The sequence below is a fragment of the Acipenser ruthenus genome, unplaced genomic scaffold, assembly GCF_902713425.1.
Source record: "Acipenser ruthenus unplaced genomic scaffold, fAciRut3.2 maternal haplotype, whole genome shotgun sequence".
NCBI lineage: Eukaryota > Metazoa > Chordata > Actinopteri > Acipenseriformes > Acipenseridae > Acipenser > Acipenser ruthenus.
In genome coordinates this window covers 109,593-128,511 of record NW_026708728.1, presented here as the reverse complement: position 1 = coordinate 128,511, position 18,919 = coordinate 109,593, and the positions used below count along the sequence as shown (strand labels likewise).

The 18,919-nt window shown below is 39.7% G+C and overlaps 1 protein-coding gene across 2 annotated transcripts; it reads right to left on the bottom strand.

Moving 5' to 3' along the window:
- Positions 1–6,389: 6,389 nt before the first annotated feature.
- On the bottom strand, positions 6,390–18,045 carry LOC117410179 (myelin protein P0). Of its 2 annotated transcripts, none has more exons than XM_059021619.1 (6): positions 17,858–18,045; positions 15,037–15,200; positions 13,965–14,178; positions 13,185–13,314; positions 12,555–12,609; positions 6,390–10,289 (listed from the first exon to the last, which is right to left on the bottom strand). In XM_059021619.1, the coding sequence occupies exons 1-6, from the start codon at positions 17,901–17,903 to the stop codon at positions 10,227–10,229; spliced, it is 672 nt and encodes a 223-aa protein (XP_058877602.1). In that variant the 5' UTR covers positions 17,904–18,045; the 3' UTR covers positions 6,390–10,226. The 2 variants fall into 2 exon arrangements, with proteins under 2 accessions (XP_058877602.1, XP_058877601.1); XM_059021618.1 differs by having other exon boundaries at positions 6,390–10,264.
- Between the last annotated feature and the right edge of the window lie 874 nt (positions 18,046–18,919).

Below are 18,919 nucleotides of genomic sequence, written 5' to 3'. Positions count from 1 at the left end.
TCTGTCTGTCTGTCTATCTTTCTATCTGTCTGTTTGTCTGTCTATCTATCTATCTATCTATCTATCTATCTACCTGTTCTGTCTAGTGTGATGCATGCTGGGAGAGTGGAGTGAGTGAGGTGGAGTGGATTGAAAGTAGGTGTTTCGTTTTTCTTTCTTTTTTATATGTGTTTGTTAATGTGAATAGTTATTTGGTTTTGTTTGTTAAATAAATTAAAGAAGTTTGTCTTTTGCGGTCAGCATGGCTGGCTCAGGGGGGGTTTTCCCCCTTGAGAGTTTAACTCGTAAGCACGGAGTTAAAATAGCTACGGAAGGTTTTGTTCCTATAGAGAAGTGCATGTTAGCGATTGGGAAAGTAGTCGGTTATGACAATATAAAGTCTGCGTCTAGAATGAATGGATCAGTCGTGGCGTTTTTAAGTCAAACTGATCTAGTGAATAAAGTAGTAGAAAATGGAATTGTTTTGAATGATTCTCTGGTTGCAGTGACGCCATTAGTGACACCAGCGAGGAAAATAATCATATCAAACGTTCCACCTTTCCTTAAAAATGCACTAATTATAAATGAATTGTCTCGACATGGGCAAATTGTTTCAGCCCCAAAAAGAATCCCGTTGGGCTGTAAATCTCCATTATTACAACATGTGGTCTCCTTCAGGAGACAGTTGTTTATGGTTCTGAATAAAGGGAGTGAGGAACTTAACATTGTTTTAAAGTTTAAAGTGGATGGCTGTGACTACGTGATTTTTGCTACTTCAGAAACGATGAAATGTTTCAATTGTGGGGCGGATGGACATTTAGTTAAAAATTGCCCGAAAACAAAAGATAGAGAGGAGAGAGAAGGGGGAGAGGTGAGCGAGAAAGTAGCGGTGAACTTGAAATCCACGGAGCCGAGTAATGTTGATGTTGAAACAGAGAGTGGGGGTATGGAGAGAGGGAATGTGAGCGCTGAAAATGATGGAGAGGTGGCTGGGACGAGTGTTGGTGTGGAGGTGAGCGGAACAGAGGGTAAAACTGGCGAGAAGGAAATTAAGAATACCAGTAGTGATGGTAACGAAAAACAACAGATTGAAGGTGGTACTGTTAATGATACGGATAGTATGAGAGAAGCAGAGACTGGAGAAGTAAGAGAGGACAATCAGGGTGCGGGTGGAAATAAAACCGAGCGTCTAGGGGAGAGTGCATCGGAGAAAGTTTCTGAAGTAAGCAGTTTGGCAATGGAAATGAGTGAGAATATGAATGATAATGTTGGATTTAAGACTCCAGGAAAAAAGAGGAAAAAATTATTAAAAAGGAAAAATATAGAGGAAGTAGAAACAAGGGGAAAAGAACAACCTCCTAAAAAGGAGGGGCAAAAGCCCTGGAGTGTTTTGGTTGCCAGCACCATACATGAAAGTAATTCAGAGTCAGAGAGAGAGGAGGAGGAGGAGGCTGTGTTAACCGACTCCTCTCAATGCTCTGAATCCATTTTGTTAAAGAGCGGGTATGGTGAGCAAGACATAAGAGAGTTTTTACTGTTGACAAAGGGAAGGAGAAAAGTTGATGTGGAGGATTTTTTTCCTGATTTAAGTTTGTTTGTGAACTCAGCGGCTTATCTGGTAAAGAAGTCCTCTGGGTCAAATTTTACAGATCAAGAACGCTGGTGTTTAAAGAATTGTTTGATTAGAGTTCGTGGTAAACTTAATCAAAAATAAAAATGGTAAACTCCATGGTTTTTTTTCAAATATTGTTAGTTTTTTTTTCTATCCCAATGATGACTTTTCTGTTAGGGACTATTAACATAAATGGTTGTAGAGACAGTTTTAAGAGGGCTTCTGTTTTTGAATATTTGAACCAGAAAAAACTGGATGTCATTTTCTTACAAGAAACTCATTGTGATTTCAAAACCCAGTCAGAGTGGGAAAAGGAATGGAAAGGGCAAATGTTCTTTAGTCATGGATCTAATGTGAGTGCTGGGGTGGCAGTTTTGTTTAAGGAACATTTTAAACCTGAGTCTGTGGACTTTACTGAACTGGTAAAAGGTCGGATGCTTAAAATAGAAGCTGTAGTAGAAGGACAATCCTTTGTATTTATTAATATTTATGCCCCCAATGATGGAAAAGAGAGGTTGGAATTTTTCAAAATTCTGGACGAGGTTTTAGTAGAATGCACGTCTGATGAGGTTTTGTTTTTAGCAGGGGACTTTAATTGTACTGCTCATTGTAAAATGGACAGAAATCATCCTGAGCCACACCTTAAGTCTGCAAGAGAATTATCAGTTATATTAAAAAAGATTGATTTAATTGATGTGTGGAAAAGTGTGCATCCAAATAAAAGACAATATACTTGGGTTAAGTACAGTAAGAGTCACATCTCAATGGCGAGATTAGATCGGATTTATGTTTTCAAAGAGCATTTTAATCTGATAAAACAATGTAGCATCTCTCCTTCTACCTTTTCTGATCACAACCTTGTATTCCTTTCTGTTTTATTGCCTAATGTTAAACGCAGTCGTTCCTATTGGAAATTCAACACTAGTTTGTTAAATGATTTGCATTTTATCAAATGTTTTAATTTCTTTTGGAAAACATGGAGGGATGATAAAGGTTCCTTTTCAAATCTTAGACAATGGTGGGACGTAGGTAAAGTTCAAATAAAAACATTCTGTCAACAGTACAATGAAAACGTTACAAAGAGGGTAAATGAGTCTCTGCAGGAGCTGGAGCGGGATGTCTTAGAGCTCCAGAGAGCTCTAGACTCCAAGCAAAATGATAATCTAATTGAAAAATTAAAGTACAAAAAGAAATTAATTGCAAATCTTTTGGATGTAAAAGTGAAAGGAGCACTGGTGAGATCTAGGGTGCAGGGGCTGACGAAGATGGACGCACCTACTCAGTTTTTTTTCAGTTTGGAGAAAAAAAGTAGCCAAAGGAAGGCAATTCATTGTCTAAGGAGGCCGGACGGAGTGGAGCTGAGAGACCCGGAGGAGATCAGGAGGCACGCTGTCCAGTTCTACTCAGGTTTATTTGCAGCGGAGGCTGGGGCTGAGCCTGAGGAGGTGCAGGGTTTCCTGCAGGGCATGACGTGTTTGCCTGAGGAGGCTAATGAAGGGCTGGGGAGTGCCCTGTCTATCGAAGAACTTACTGTTGCTCTGCAAGGGCTGAATCAGGGCAAAGCTCCTGGCATTGATGGCTTGCCCGTGGAGTTTTATAAAAGTTTTTGGCAACTGTTGAAATATGATCTTGCTGAAGTTTTTGAAGAGAGTTTTGAGCAAGGAGAGCTGCCGCTAAGCTGCAGGAGAGCAGTTATCACGCTCCTTCCAAAGAAAGGTGATCTTTGCGACATAAAAAATTGGAGACCTGTGTCACTGTTGTGCTCCGAATATAAAATTCTTTCTAGAGCTCTAGTCAACAGACTGAGTACAGTGATCGAGACTGTGGTGCACCCTGATCAAACTTATTGCATCCCAAATAGATCCATTTTTGATAATATCTTTTTGGTCAGGGACATATTGGCAGCCTCAAAATTGTTTGGCTTTAGTACTGGTCTTTTTTTGTTAGATCAGGAAAAGGCTTTTGATAGAGTCGACCACCAGTATTTATGGAAGGTCCTCGCTGCTTTTGGTCTTAACTCTAATTTCATTAGTAAAATAAGATCGCTCTATTGTAACGTTTTCAGTTTGATTAAAATAAACGGAGGACTTACTGCACCTTTTAAAATTCAGAGAGGAATTAGACAAGGATGCCCACTATCTGGTATGTTATACGCACTATCAATTGAACCTTTCTTGAGTAGGTTAAGAAGTGTTTTGACAGGCTTAGATATTCCAAACTGCAATCAGTCAATTAAGCTGTCAGCTTATGCTGACGATATTATGTTGTTTATAAGTAGTCAAGAAGACATAAAAGTGTTAGTTGAGACCCAGAAAATCTTTGAAAAGGTTTCGTCTGCACGAGTAAATTGGAGTAAGAGCAGTGCTGTGCAGGTTGGGGAAGAAAAAAGATTCAAGTCATTGGTATTGCCTGATGGACTGCAGTGGACCCGAGAAGGTTTCAAGTATTTGGGAATTTTTATGGGCAATGAGAAAATGGAAAGGCAAAATTGGGAAGGGGTTTTGGAAAATATAAAAGGACGTTTGCAGAGGTGGAGGTGGCTGCTTCCTCAAATGTCTTTTAGAGGAAGAGTTTTAGTGGTAAATAATTTAGTCGCCTCCAGTCTTTGGCATAAGTTAATTTGTGTGGAGCCTCCAAAAATGTTGTTGAAACAGATCCAATCCCTGCTTTTGGAGTTTTTTTGGAATGGATATTGCTGGTTGAGGCAGTGTGTGTTGCATTTGCCATTGGATGAGGGTGGGCAAGGATTCATTAATATTGAGTGCAGGACAGCTGCTTTCAGACTGCAAACGTTGCAAAAATTGTTTTATTCACCGGTAGAGTTGCCTTGGAGAGGACTGGCGTTGTCTTTCTTTCGTCAGGTTGGAGGGTTTGGTTTTGATTTTAATTTGCTATTTATGGATGTTGGTCAAATTAATTTGTCGTGTCTTCCTCTGTTTTACAGGAGCATGCTGAGGGCTTGGGGTGCACTAAAGGCCGAGTATGAGTTTTCTTTAGACCCCTTTTGGGTTCTACAACAGCCTTTGGTGTTAAATCCACAATTTAGTTTCATTTATAGTTTCAAATCGGTTAATGATTCCCTTATTAGGGCTAAACTTGTGAGGATCTATGATCTAATAGACACAGAAAAATGTGCTTGGAAGGACCCAGAATGTTTAGCCAATGCTCTGGCCATGCGGTCTGTACGTGTGGCAGGCGTTTACCTGTCACAGCTGAATGAAGCTCTGCTCCCAGAGTGGCGAGAGGCACTGGAGAGTGTTTTTAGTGAGCATCGAATCCCTCAGCAGGCTCCGTTTCCTTCCTTGCTAATCTCTCCTGCTATTAGTAATTTTGAGGAAGAGAGTGGCAAGATTTTAAAAGTGAAGGACTTGTGTAGATGCCACTTTTCCCTATTGGAGGGGAAAAAAGCATATCAAATGTGTGTGAAAGTAAAGTTCCAAGATGTGCTTAAAGTTCTACCGGACACGCATTGGAGAGAGCGGCTGGGAGCTGGAGAGGAGGACAAGCCAGCCTGGAGAGCTTTATACCAACCTCCCCTTGGTAAAAGATCTGGTGACTTACAATGGAGACTCTTGCATACCATTCTGGCTGTTAATGCTTTTATAACAATACTAAATCCGGAGGTGAATGACAAGTGCCCTTTCTGCAGCAAAAGAGAGACTGTTTTTCACTGCTACATGGAATGTCAAAGATTGGATCCATTGTTTGTTTTTTTAAACAACCTCTTTTTAAAGCTGGGTTTGGAGTTCACGAAGACGGTTTTTATTTTTGGGGTCACATATGCAAAGAGTAAAAAGTTTGTGTTTCAGTTGGCTAATTTTATGTTAGGTCAAGCTAAATTGGCCATTTTAAAAAGTAGGAGCAGTGAAATTGATAAAAACAGTCAAGACTTGGTTAAAGTGTTTCGAAAGCTAGTTAGGGAACGTATAGGTGTTGAATTTAATTTTTATAAAATGATGCACGATTTATTAAAATTTGAAATTATATGGTGTTTTAATGGAGTGCTCTGTGAGGTGGATGAAGAGTCTGATGAACTTGTTCTAAATATATGAATTTTTTGTAGAATTTATTGTAATGTAAAAGTTTATACTCTGTTGTAAATAAATGTTATTTAAAAAGTAAAGTATCTATCTATCTATCTCTATCTATCTGTCTGTCTGTCTGTCTATCTTTCTATCTGTCTGTCTGTCTGTTTGTCTCTATCTATCTATCTATCTATCTATCTATCTATCTATCTATCTGTCTATCTATCTATCTATCTATCTGTCTGTCTATCTTTCTATCTGTCTGTCTGTCTGTCTGTCTGTCTATCTATCTATCTATCTATCTATCTATCTATCTATCTATCTATCTATCTATCTGTCTATCTATCTATCTATCTATCTGTCTGTCTATCTTTCTATCTGTCTGTCTGTCTGTCTGTCTGTCTATCTATCTATCTATCTATCTGTCTATCTATCTATCTATCTTTCTATCTATCTATCTATCTATCTATCTATCTGTCTATCTTTCTATCTGTCTGTCTGTCTGTCTATCTGTCTGTCTTTCTATCTGTCTGTCTGTCTGTTTGTCTCTATCTATCTATCTGTCTGTCTGTCTATCTATCTGTCTGTCTATCTATCTATCTATCTATCTATCTATCTATCTATCTATCTATCTATCTATCTGTCTGTCTGTCTGTCTATCTGTCTGTCTGTCTGTCTGTCTGTCTGTCTATCTATCTCTGTAATATATGTTGTATCTTCAGAAAATCTTCAGAAGCATCTACAATCACTCACATAATAAAAACACAGAAAAATACTTTGAAGATATTTACTTTATTTGATTCCATTTTTTATGTATTAAATGAGTTGTTTTTGCTCTTATTTATTTATTTATTTATTTAACAACATAAAGACAGCGGACAGGAATACAGGTTAGTCATGCTTCTAAAACTAAAGGAGCAACGACAAATTAATGACAGTTTATTTGATAAGACTGGATAGATCTTAAACTTCAGCGACGGACACACTGATAAAGTCAGGGCTGGAATCAAACTAACGTTCATGGCGTCGACTCACTAATACTTTCAATGTCTACAATGCTGTTCTAACGTGTATTTAATTCCAGCCCAGTTCTCCAGAGTCTGGAGACTTCCAAGATGTTTATTTATTATCTCAACGCCGGATGACCTTGAAACTATTTTTTTTTTCCTTTTTTTAATTGACCGATGATTCACACACAGAGTTTAGAAAGCCATCGTACACAGCTACGGCCAAAAAGTTTTGCATCATCGCCCTATAGAATTGAACTAATTCTGCTTCATAAACTCCAATGAAACCTGCTGAGAAATGTTACGTCAAAATATTGAATTACATTCCTTTGTAGGTTTTCCATCAAAACCGACACATTGAAAAATGTGACATTTCAAAATCTAACATGAAATATTACTGTAGGCTTATATATCTTCCGTTAGACTTTTTAATCTATATCATTCTGTAGTGTCTTTGATTACATGATGTTAAATCAAATATCTAAATTATATATATATATATATATATATATATATACAGATAGATAGATAGATAGATAGATAGATAGATAGATAGATGTCGCAATCGTAAAATTCTAGGTGATGCAAAACTTCTGGCCAGTGCTATATATTTATCATTTGGCCTCTCTTTTTTTCCTAAGAAAAACTGGTGCGTGAATCAGAGACGAAACATTTCACGGTCATCCGTCTTTCAAAAAAAACAAAACAAAAAAAAATATACAGACTATACATTTCCGTCTTTTTAAGTACAATATTTAATTTAAAAAACAAAATAGTTCTACACAGTAGCAGAGAGCTAACAGACCTTTTTATTTTCTTCAAATAATTTCGCTTTTTAGAAACTGGTCACCTTCAAATACCAGTCCAATGCGTTTACCATTCCCCTTGGTTATGTATGATATTTGCAATGCAGTGCTTTGACAGTTGATAAATCCTTATGTTTCGTTCAGACACATTCAGTACTAAGAGGAAGACCGCGTTATTCTTCAGTAAGAAAAACTGCAAAAATATAACGGGGGGGAGGGGGGAGGGGAGAGGGGAGGGGGGAGAGAGGGGAGGGAGGGGAGGGGGTAGACAATTCCTCAACTAGTTTCTCTGTGTGAGACGAGCACCCAATGCGTTGCAAATATCATAGAAATAATGTATTTGGGTAATCAAATCGTCTTTGTTTTTAAATTGTATTTTATTTGGTATTTAAGTCCATAGTAAACGCCAACGTCTTTTTTTTTCAACATGTTTTTTTCTTTCTCGTGCATCTTTCTTTTTTAAAAAAATCTTGACTTCATTTTAGCTTTCAGTCATTTAAAAAAAAAAGATGCTTATTATTATTATAACTGTATCAAATCTGGATAGAAATGGTTTAGATATTGCAGTCGGTTAAATATATTGTAATTGATCAAAGCTGTATTTATAATAGACATTGATTACAATGACTGTACTGGAGTGATATGATTCAAAGGGTCTAATTGAAAGAATAAAGTCCGATTTTTACTGAGATAGGATTTTGTATACTAGAGTGCTGTTCTATGAAGGTTTCGCCATATCGGCTGCAATAGATCTTAGGCATTGACAATAGACCTTGCTACCGGTTTTAAATAACAAATATATCGCTTTGAGAATTAAATATATTGACTCAGCCAGTAATTATATTACAATTACAGCTGATTTTGCTGTTGAGCCACACACTCGTTTTGTTTCATTGGGTTCCGATGACGTCAAAACCGTTTATGCTGTTCATCTGAAAACAGTTCTTTTTAAAACGCCCCCAATGTTCCAACAAACAGGAAGTGCCGTTATAAAAGCTGGAATCTTTTGACGTCATGGAATCAGCTGACTGTTAAACCGGAACTTCGTTTCAAAACCAAGACCAAGAATTGTACTTTTTTTATTAATAACTAGATACATTAGAATTATATTGCCGAGCAGAAAGAAAGAAAGAAAGAAAGAAAGAAAGAAAGAAAGAAAGGAGGGAGAGAAAGAACGAAATAATTCAGAACTGACAACACCAAGATAGACCATAGATAGATAGATAGATAGATAGATAGATAGATAGTGCCAAAACAATTAAGGCATATTCAGAGATGTGTATTGTGGATTTAAGCATTATAAATCCTGGGTTCTTCTATTGATCTATAGCGTCATCATTCTAAGACTAGGCGTCCTGTGCAGATGGTGTACAGATGCTGTGAGTCTATAACTGAACTACTGTCCTACCTCTATACCCCACAGCAATTCAGTTGATTATATATATATATATATATATATATATATATATATATATATATATATATATATATATAACTGGACTGAAGTATGCTTGAGTTTCCTGTTTCTACACATTCAATGAATATTTCTGAATTCTTTAGATCGATGCACAGATAGTTAAGCCAGCACATGAGCATGGAAAGTGAGGTATTTTTCATTCCCCGATATGATTTATGTAAGGGATAGCACCATAGTTTAAAACGAACCCAAATGTTATTAATGATTTTTATTTTTTTAAACGTTGGACGACTGTATTTATAAATGCGTTTTAACTCAATGGAGAGTTTTTTTTTTAACGGTTTACAATAAACCAAATGGATTGCGGTTGTAAATGTTTACGACTTCAGCTCGGTTGTAAACGTTTACGACTTTAGTTCTGGTCGTGTCGCTTATATCATTATAATAAATCAGGTAGGATTTTTTTTGAGGACATTTGGTGGAGAATTTTACGACTTGAGTTCGACAGGAATGAGGACCCTCCTCTTACCCCGCCCCCGCCCCATTACGTCACCTAGTAACCAATCAGGAGATTATAAATAAACCCAAACTCACGCCTTCCTTATTATATTTCCCTTAATATTACGAAACACTTTTGTAATTATTTTTTTTACGCATTCTTCAACCGTGAATTCTTACACCCTTTATACTCTTACTAAATAAAAACAGTCACAGATAGTATATAGAGTTAAAAATTAAGGATCTTAATCCTCTAAAAAAATACCAAACTTGGTCTTTGCTTTTTAAGAAAGTTACAGGAATATATAAATAAACGAGCTGTATTTTATCAGGGTCCCCTTGAATAAACGAGATGCGTCTCTCAAAGGGATCCTATCCTAGTTAAATAAACGCTTCAGAATTACAATCTAAGAATCTGCTTTTCCGAGAAAAAAAAAAAAAACATGTAATAATAATAAAAAAGCTGGACGTTTACTTTGTGACTTCCCGCAATTAGACCCATTTCCTTTTTTTCACGCGTATTCCCATCATCCGTTATTTTTCGACGGGCTCAGTTTGCTGGAGAGCTGTTCGAGAAAGCTGGGAGACTTTTTGGGGACCCCGGCGGTGTCTTCCTCTCCTCTCTCCCCGTCTTTCTTCAGTTCCATTTCAATAGTCATGACGACTCTCTCTCTCTTGGGCGTCCCCCTCTCCTCCCCTTCCCTCTCCTTCTTCTCCCTCTCCTTCCTCTCTCGTTTGGTCTCTTTTTTCTTGGGTTCGGCGGTGGCGGTGGTTTGGGGCTGGTCTGCTTGGGCTGAATCTAGCTCTCTGCTCTCCGTATCCTATTTCTTATCTTTCTTGGAGTCTCCCGATTTCTTCTTCTCCGACCCGGCGGCTTTCAGTTTACTGGACTGGTCGAGGGTGGCGTACAGGACCGGGCCCTCGAGGAGAGAACAGAGACCACATCTACATTTTACATAAATTTACCGAGGCAGTAGAGACTGGAAACACAGCTTAGCGATACGCAGTCACACCGCCTCCAGCAAAGCATTGTTCAAACGCTTTCCATCGCGTCTGTAATTGCTGTGAGTCTGCATAGCAGTTACTTAGTAAATACATGTGCGCTCACACATCATTACCATGTTATTATGCAGAGTTACTAGATTTACTGTGTGTGTTTGTGCAGTGTTATCTGTGGGTAACACTTTCCATTAAGTGTCTCTAATTACTTTGTGTTTACTATGGGAAACTTTTATAGGGGTTAGTTTACCTTTATTTTTAGAATGCTTTACCAGACCTCTCTGTGCTTTACAATGCTTCCCTATGCTTTACCAGACCTCTCTGTGCTTTACAATGCTTCCCTATGCTTTACCATACCTCTCTGTGCTTTACAATGCTTCCCTATGCTTTACCAGACCTCTCGGTGCTTTATAATGCTTCCCTATGCTTTACCAGACCTCTCTGTGCTTTGCAATGCTTCCCTGTGCTTTACCAGACCTCTCTGTGCTTTACAATGCTTCCCTATGCTTTACCACACCTCTCTGTGCTTTACAATGCTTCCCTATGCTTTACCACACCTCTCTGTGCTTTACAATGCTTCCCTATGCTTTACCAGACCTCTCTGTGCTTTACAATGCTTCCCTATGCTTTACCAGACCTCTCTGTGCTTTACAATGCTTCCCTATGCTTTACCAGACCTCTCTGTGCTTTACAATGCTTCCCTATGCTTTACCACACCTCTATGTGCTTTACAATGCTTCCCTGTGCTTTACCAGACCTCTCTGTGCTTTACAATGCTTCCCTATGCTTTACCAGACCTCTCTGTGCTTTACAATGCTTCCCTATGCTTCACCATGCTGTCACTGTGTTGTATTACACTTTGCTGTATAAGGATGTGTCTTGGTTGTCCTCATTGACAGAGATATTAATTGAAAAGCTTTCAGAGGGGTGACTGAATACGCTGAGTTGCTGAGTCGCTGTCTCACACAAAAGTGTGTACTGCATATTGCATGTGTTTCCAATTTCCAATTGAATTAGATTTTGCATTGAAAATATAAGATAATACTTTTGGGGCTTCACAGTATATTAATACAGACAGATGGGTAGAGAAAGCAGGTAAACAGATAAATAGACAGACAGACGATTAAAAAAATACAGAAAATAGATGCAAACTTCTATACAGCTCTGGCCAAAAGTTTTGCATCATCTAGATATTTAGGATTGAGACATAATTCGAAAAAAATGTAACTATATGAACATCATTTAGATATTTTATTTAACAAAAGATACTAGAAAATTATATCTGCCAAAAAAAAAATGTCTACCGGAAACCATAATAGTAGTCCAGTAGTTAGATTTTGAAATGTCACAGTTTGTCAGTTTTCTGTTAAGTATATGGGATAACTACAAAGCGGTGTGTAATTCAATATGTTAACAAGGGAACATTATTCAGCAGCTTTCACTGGACTCTATGAAGCTGAGGGAGTTCATTCTATATAGAGGGGGTGGAATTCAATATGTTAACAAGGGAACATTATTCAGCAGCTTTCATTGGACTCTATGAAGCTGAGGGAGTTCATTCTATATAGAGGGGGTGGAATTCAATATGTTAACAAGGGAACATTATTCAGCAGCTTTCACTGGACTCTATGAAGCTGAGGGAGTTCATTCTATATAGAGGGGGTGGAATTCAATATGTTAACAAGGGAACATTATTCAGCAGCTTTCATTGGACTCTATGAAGCTGAGGGAGTTCATTCTATATAGAGGGGGTGGAATTCAATATGTTAACAAGGGAACATTATTCAGCAGCTTTCATTGGACTCTATGAAGCTGAGGGAGTTCATTCTATATAGAGGGGGTGGAATTCAATATGTTAACAAGGGAACATTATTCAGCAGCTTTCATTGGACTCTATGAAGCTGAGGGAGTTCATTCTATATAGAGGGGGTGGAATTCAATATGTTAACAAGGGAACATTATTCAGCAGCTTTCATTGGACTCCATGAAGCTGAGGGAGTTCATTCTATATAGAGGGTGTGGAATTCAATATGTTAACAAGGGAACATTATTCAGCAGCTTTCACTGGACTCTATGAAGCAAAATTAGTTCATTCTATAGGGTGATGCAAAGCTTTTGGCCACAGCTGTACATTGTGTTTTGGGTTGATTTTTTTTAACAGTAATGTTATCCTCCTGCCAGCTGGTGGCGCTCTTGTATTCACTCACTCACCTGTCTCTGTTGAGATCCCTCTTTCCCTTTGACTTTCTTCCCCTTTTCTATCTTGCTGTAAAACAAACGTAAATAGAAAAAAAGTTTTTTATAACAATTAAAATAATACATACAATAAAATATAATATGCAACGCGGCCGTGCCTTTACCAGGGGAGACCCTCGGGGACCCCTGCGCTCCCCTGACTGTGTGACTCCCCCCCTGCACACCACGCGGCCGTGCCTTCACCAGGGGAGACCCTCAGGGACCCCTGCGCTCCCCTGACTGTGTGACTCCCCCCCTGCACACCACGCGGCCGTGCCTTCACCAGGGGAGACCCTCGGGGACCCCTGCGCTCCCCTGACTGTGTGACTCCCCCCCTGCACACCACGCGGCCGTGCCTTTACCAAAGGTGACCCTCGGGGACCCCTGCGCTCCCCTGACTGTGTGACTCCCCCACCTGCACACCACGCGGCCGTGCCTTTACCAGGGGAGACCCTCGGGGACCCCTGCGCTCCCCTGACTGTGTGACTCCCCCCCTGCACACCACGCGGCCGTGCCTTTACCAGGGGAGACCCTCGGGGACCCCTGTGTGTCTTGTATTTTAACAGAAGTCAGTTTGTTGTAAGAATCACTTTATTGTCGCCTCACCTCACACTCAGGTTCAAGACTCTCCTCGCGACCAGGAATCTCATCAGGAAGTAAATAGCCACAATCAAGATGACAAGACCCAGCACTGAACCAATGATAGCTCCCGTTATTACGCCGGCACGGACGGGCACTGCAAAGACAAGACAGCCCATTGGTGGAAAGTCTCTCCGTGAATGATTTATTTTTCAGAAATTGTAAATCACGTCAAAATACAGGTAGAGCAAAACACACACACACACACACACACTGACACACATAGAGACACAGACAGACAGACAGACAGACAGACAGACAGACACAAGACACACACACACACACTGACACACACTGACACACACACACAGACACACACACACACACACAGACAGACAGACAGACAGACACAAGACACACACACACAAACACACACACACACTGACACACACACACACATACTGACACACACACACACACGCACACTGACACACACGCACATACACACACATACACACAGGAAGACAGACAGACAGACAGACACACACACACACACAGAGAAAGACACACAAAAAGACAGACGGACACACACACACAGAAAGACAGAAAGACAAACACAGACAGACAGACAAACATTTTTTCCCTTTAAACTTGTCCCCTCCCCCCCGGGACACATTCTGCACCCCCCTAGTTTAAGAGCCGCTGTTTTAGAGGTCTGTGGATTGGGATCGTTTGTCTGTTAGAGGTCTGATGATGATTTTTATAGGCCGGCTGTCCTCTGCCTTGATTGTGGGCTGTGTTTCTTACCCTTGTCAAACACCAGGAGTTTGACACTTGAGGGTCGCCCCACGATGTCAGGGGGGTTCTTGGCGTCGCAGGTGAAGGTTCCGTTGTCGTTGTAGTCCAGGTTTCGGATCAAGATGGACCCGTCCCGTTTCTGGGGGTTACCGACAAACTCCAAGCGGTCTCTGAATGGTCCCTTGTTATCTACGTAGGGCTGGCCCCCAGCATAATGGAAAATCTGCAAGAGCAAAACAATATGTTATTATTATTATTATTATTATTATTATTATTATTATTATTATTATGGTCATCATTAGTAGACGATGAGAACATTCTCTTAAGCTGAGAGGAACACAAATCCACTTTTTTTCAGGATCAGCGGGGGGCTTGAAACCTGGTTCCAGGGGACCCCCCGTCCGACGGGAGACCTAGTTTGAGGTTTGCTGGATCAAACCCCGAGTCTCCCTGCCTGGTGCGCCGTGCAGTGGCTCCAAAACCTAGTCTCCTGAAAGCAAATTCCAAGCCAGACAAAACGCCTTCATGTTCCCCTTGGCTTTAAAGGATCCCAGTGATTCAGCATCGTGGCTAGGTAACCCTGGGCAGCCCCTTCCATCCCCTCACCCCTCTCTGTGTGTGCAGTGTCTGCTTCCCTCTGTCTTCTGAATCATATCGTAATGATCATTATTAGAACATAAGAAAATGGGTACTATTTGGTAAGTGTTCTGTTTGGCAGTGTGGAGTAGCGGTTAGGGCTCTAGACTCTTGACCGGAGGGTCATGGGTTCAATCCCAGGTGGGGGACGCTGCTGCTGTACCCTTGATCAAGGTACTTTACCTAGATTGCTCCAGTAAAAACCCAACTGTATAAATGGGTAATTGTATGTAAAAATAATGTGATATCTTGTAACAATTGTAAGTCGCCCTGAATAAGGGCGTCTGCTAACAAATAAATAATAATATCTTAATTTCCAAACATTAAAATCGGTTTCACCGCTGTGCAAAAGAGTCGGGAGCTTTTAACATCTTGTCTCAGGGCACAACACCTGCGGCTAAAAACTGTTGAATTATTTTTTTTTTTTGGTCTGTTGTTTTCTCACCGAAATGCTGGAGCGGGCGTTGTCGGGCTTGTAGCTCCAGGAGAAGGTGACGTCATCGGACAGCCAGCGCCACGAAAAGAAGGAACAGGACAGCCTGACCTCCGACCCCACCAGAGCGTGTCTCTCCCAGCCGGTGTAAACCCAGATAGCTTCCGATTGAGGAGCTGCAGAGAGAGAGGGGGGGAGAGGGAGTGAGAGAGGAGAGGAGGGGGAGAGAGAGGAGGAGAGGGGAGAGAGATGAGAGGAGGAGAGAGAGAGGGGAGAGGGAGAGGAGAGGGAAGAGAGAGAGGAGAGAGATAGAAGAGGAGGGGAGAGAGGAGAGAGAGGAGGAGAGAGAGGGGAGAGGGAGAGGGAGGAGAGAGAGGAGAGGAGGGGAGAGAGAGGAGAGGGGGAGAGAGAGGGTGGGGCAAGAGAGAGAGAAGAGGAGGGGAGAGAGAGGAGGGAGAGGAGGAGAGAGAGAGGGGGAGAGGGAGAGGGAGAGAGAGAGGGAGGGGAGAGAGAGAGGAGATCAAAGGGCTGTGACCAACAGTGTAGTTTGTTTAGTTTCTATTGTATTGTTTTGTATTGTATTGTATTGTATCATTACCTAACCTTTTTTAACATATGTTTGTTTTACAGTAAGGTATAAAAGGGGAAGAAAAGCAAAGGGAAAGAGGGATCTCAACAGAGACAAGTGAGTGAGTGAAGACAAGAGCGCCACCACCTGGCAGGAGGATAAAAGATCTAAATTATGTTCAAATATATATTTTTTTACTTATGACTCAATCCTAAAATTCTAGGTGATGCAAAACTTTTGACCACAGCTGTATATGTATGTGTACTGTATTCATCTACAGTCGTGTGCAGAATACCTCCAGATGTGTCATGAAAACACCTCCGGGTGTGAGAATTTCAATCTCCGCTCAGTAATCAGGGCTATAGAAACAACAGGCGCTCCTGTGTGTGAAAATGTCAGACTGCTCTGTGCTTTAATGAGGCGTCTTAAACAGCTTCTAAAAAGTCTCCTGGGTTTGACCGCGTGTGGCTCCGTGTTCCTTTTCTCTGACTGTTTGAAATTAATTGCACGTGTGGCCTATTAAAGTCATCAATTAAATGAGAGAATCGCTAATCAATTAAATTAGACAATTGCTTTCCTCCCTCTCTCTCTCCCTCTTTCTCTCTCTCTCTCTCTCTCTCTCTCTCCCTCTCTGTCTCTCTCTCTCTCTCTGTCTCTCCCTCTCTCTCTCTCCCTGATACAATGACATGTATTCTTCTTCCTACAAAAGTTCAGGAATAGCTCGGAAGAATTCTGGAAATAATTTGACACCCACTGACGCTTTCGAAAGGTCAGAAGAATGCCAGATTCTATTCAGTTGTTGTTTTCTGCAAAAGTTACATTCCAACTGGACAGTTTAATTGAAATGAATGTGGAGCCAGTGGTCTTGTACCATAAGAGACAGGGAAAAGGGGGGTGGGCTGAACACTTGTATTAGTTTAGTGAGGAGACAGACAATAGTCTAGTATCATAAGAGAGAGGGTTCGGGTTCGGGTTAGGGTTATATCATGGAAAACAATTGACACATTCCCTCCATTGTAACTCTGCGTAATAACATTGTAATGATGCGTAAGCACGCCTGTATTTACTCAGTAACTGCTGTCTACACACACATTAGAGACACTTAATGGAAAGTGTTAAATTCATTTTAAATGGTTTTCCTGATATTATAAAACAACAACTTGAGCCCCATTGAGTAATAATGAATCATTTAAGGATAACTTTATAATTCACTGCAGCTTATCTGTAACTCATACTCAACGTTTAAGACTTTATCGAATCATTATTAACACACATTATTATTATTATTATTATTATTATTATTATTATTATTATTATTATTATTATTATTATTATTATTAATACATTATTAAATCACCTTCTTATCTCTATATAAATGCAATACTAGATTATATAAGCCTTTTAAATATTAGTTCATGGCAACAACTCGTTGGACTTTTCAGATTGATAGATAGATATAGATAGTCCATTGTAACTATGAATGATTCTCTGTCAACTACAGATTGCTTAATGCCCCCAGATTGCACACACACACACACACACACACACACACACACACACTGAATAGGGTGAATAGTTCTGTGTGAAAGCGCTGCACATTGCTGTTAGTGTCTGCAATTCTGATAGTTCCTGGAAGATTGATCAGTTCTGCAGATGGTTTGTCTGTTTAATTCTGTATTTGATAGATAGATAGATAGATAGATAGATAGATAGATCAAATAATGTTATTATATTAAAAGAATAATTGTATTCACAATATCACTAGAGAAAAATACATCTCAAAACGTCTTGAAATACCTCCTTTCAAACACAGAAAGAAAGCTAGACAGACAGACAGCCAGACAGACAGATATAGATAGATAGATAGATAAATAGATAGATAGATAGATTTATGTAGAATAGACTCAAAAAGTTACTGTTTGGTTACGTATCTTGAATAAAACTGATTAAATAAGTGAAATACAACGACTTATAACAAATTTTGTGGGAAAAAAGGAACTTCTAAACAATTGTTTTGACTTTAAACATTTTTGTCCATCATATAAATAAATGAACAAACTTGACTATTGATTAATCTATATCAACCAAAAATGTCTTATTTCTCCTGAATAGACAGATAGACAGCCAGATAGATAGATAAGTAGATAGATAAATAGATTGATAAGAATAATTTTGTATATTGATATTTTATATTAACTACAGATTGCTTCATTCTCCTGAATAAATAGACATATAGATACATAGATAGATAGATAGATACATTACCTAGACTAGAAAGAATAATTGAAGCCAGGGCTATGAAGCTCAACATCTCTGCAGAAAAAGGACGCTCCACCAGCAAGAGAAAACTTTCTTCACTCCAAACGTGCACCAGTCGTCTCTGAGAGACGGGGGAAACAGACAGACAGACAGACAGCTGGAGAGTGAGAGTGAGAGAGAGAGAGAGAGACTGACCCAGGTTTGAACACAGACAATGCTTGGTAATGATACTGATGTCTTTATATAGTGAGACACACCCTAACATTCTCCCTCCCTCCCTCCCTCCATCCCCCTCTCCATCTCTCTCTCTCTCGCTCCATCCCTCCCTGTGTCTATTGTCACCCTATTTTTAAAAGGGAGGGAGGGAGAGAAAGAGAGAATGTGTCACAGAAATACAAAGTTGCCATGAACTAATATTTAAAAAAAAAAAAAAATTCAGGCTTAAATTATTATTATTATTATTATTATTATTATTATTATTATTATTATTATTATTATTATTATTATTATTGATGCACTTTCCCCATTGTTATACTATGCATTTACTATAGTTTACCATGTTTTTTTAGATATGCTTTACCACACCTCTCTGTGCTTTACAATGCTTCCCTATGCTTTACCACACCTCTCTGTGCTTTACAATGCTTCCCTATGCTTTACCAGACCTCTCTGTGCTTTACAATGCTTCCCTATGCTTTACCAGACCTCTCTGTGCTTTACAATGCTTTCCTATGCTTTACCAGACCTCTCTGTGCTTTACAATGCTTCCCTGTGCTTTACCACACCTCTCTGTGCTTTACAATGCTTCCTTATGCTTTACCAGACCTCTCTGTGCTTTACAATGCTTCCCTATGCTTTACCAGACCTCTCTGTGCTTTACAATGCTTCCCTATGCTTTACCACACCTCTCTGTGCTTTACAATGCTTCCCTATGCTTTACCAGACCTCTCTGTGCTTTACAATGCTTCCCTATGCTTTACCAGACCTCTCTGTGCTTTACAATGCTTCCCTATGCTTTACCAGACCTCTCTGTGCTTTACAATGCTTCCCTATGCTTTACCAGACCTC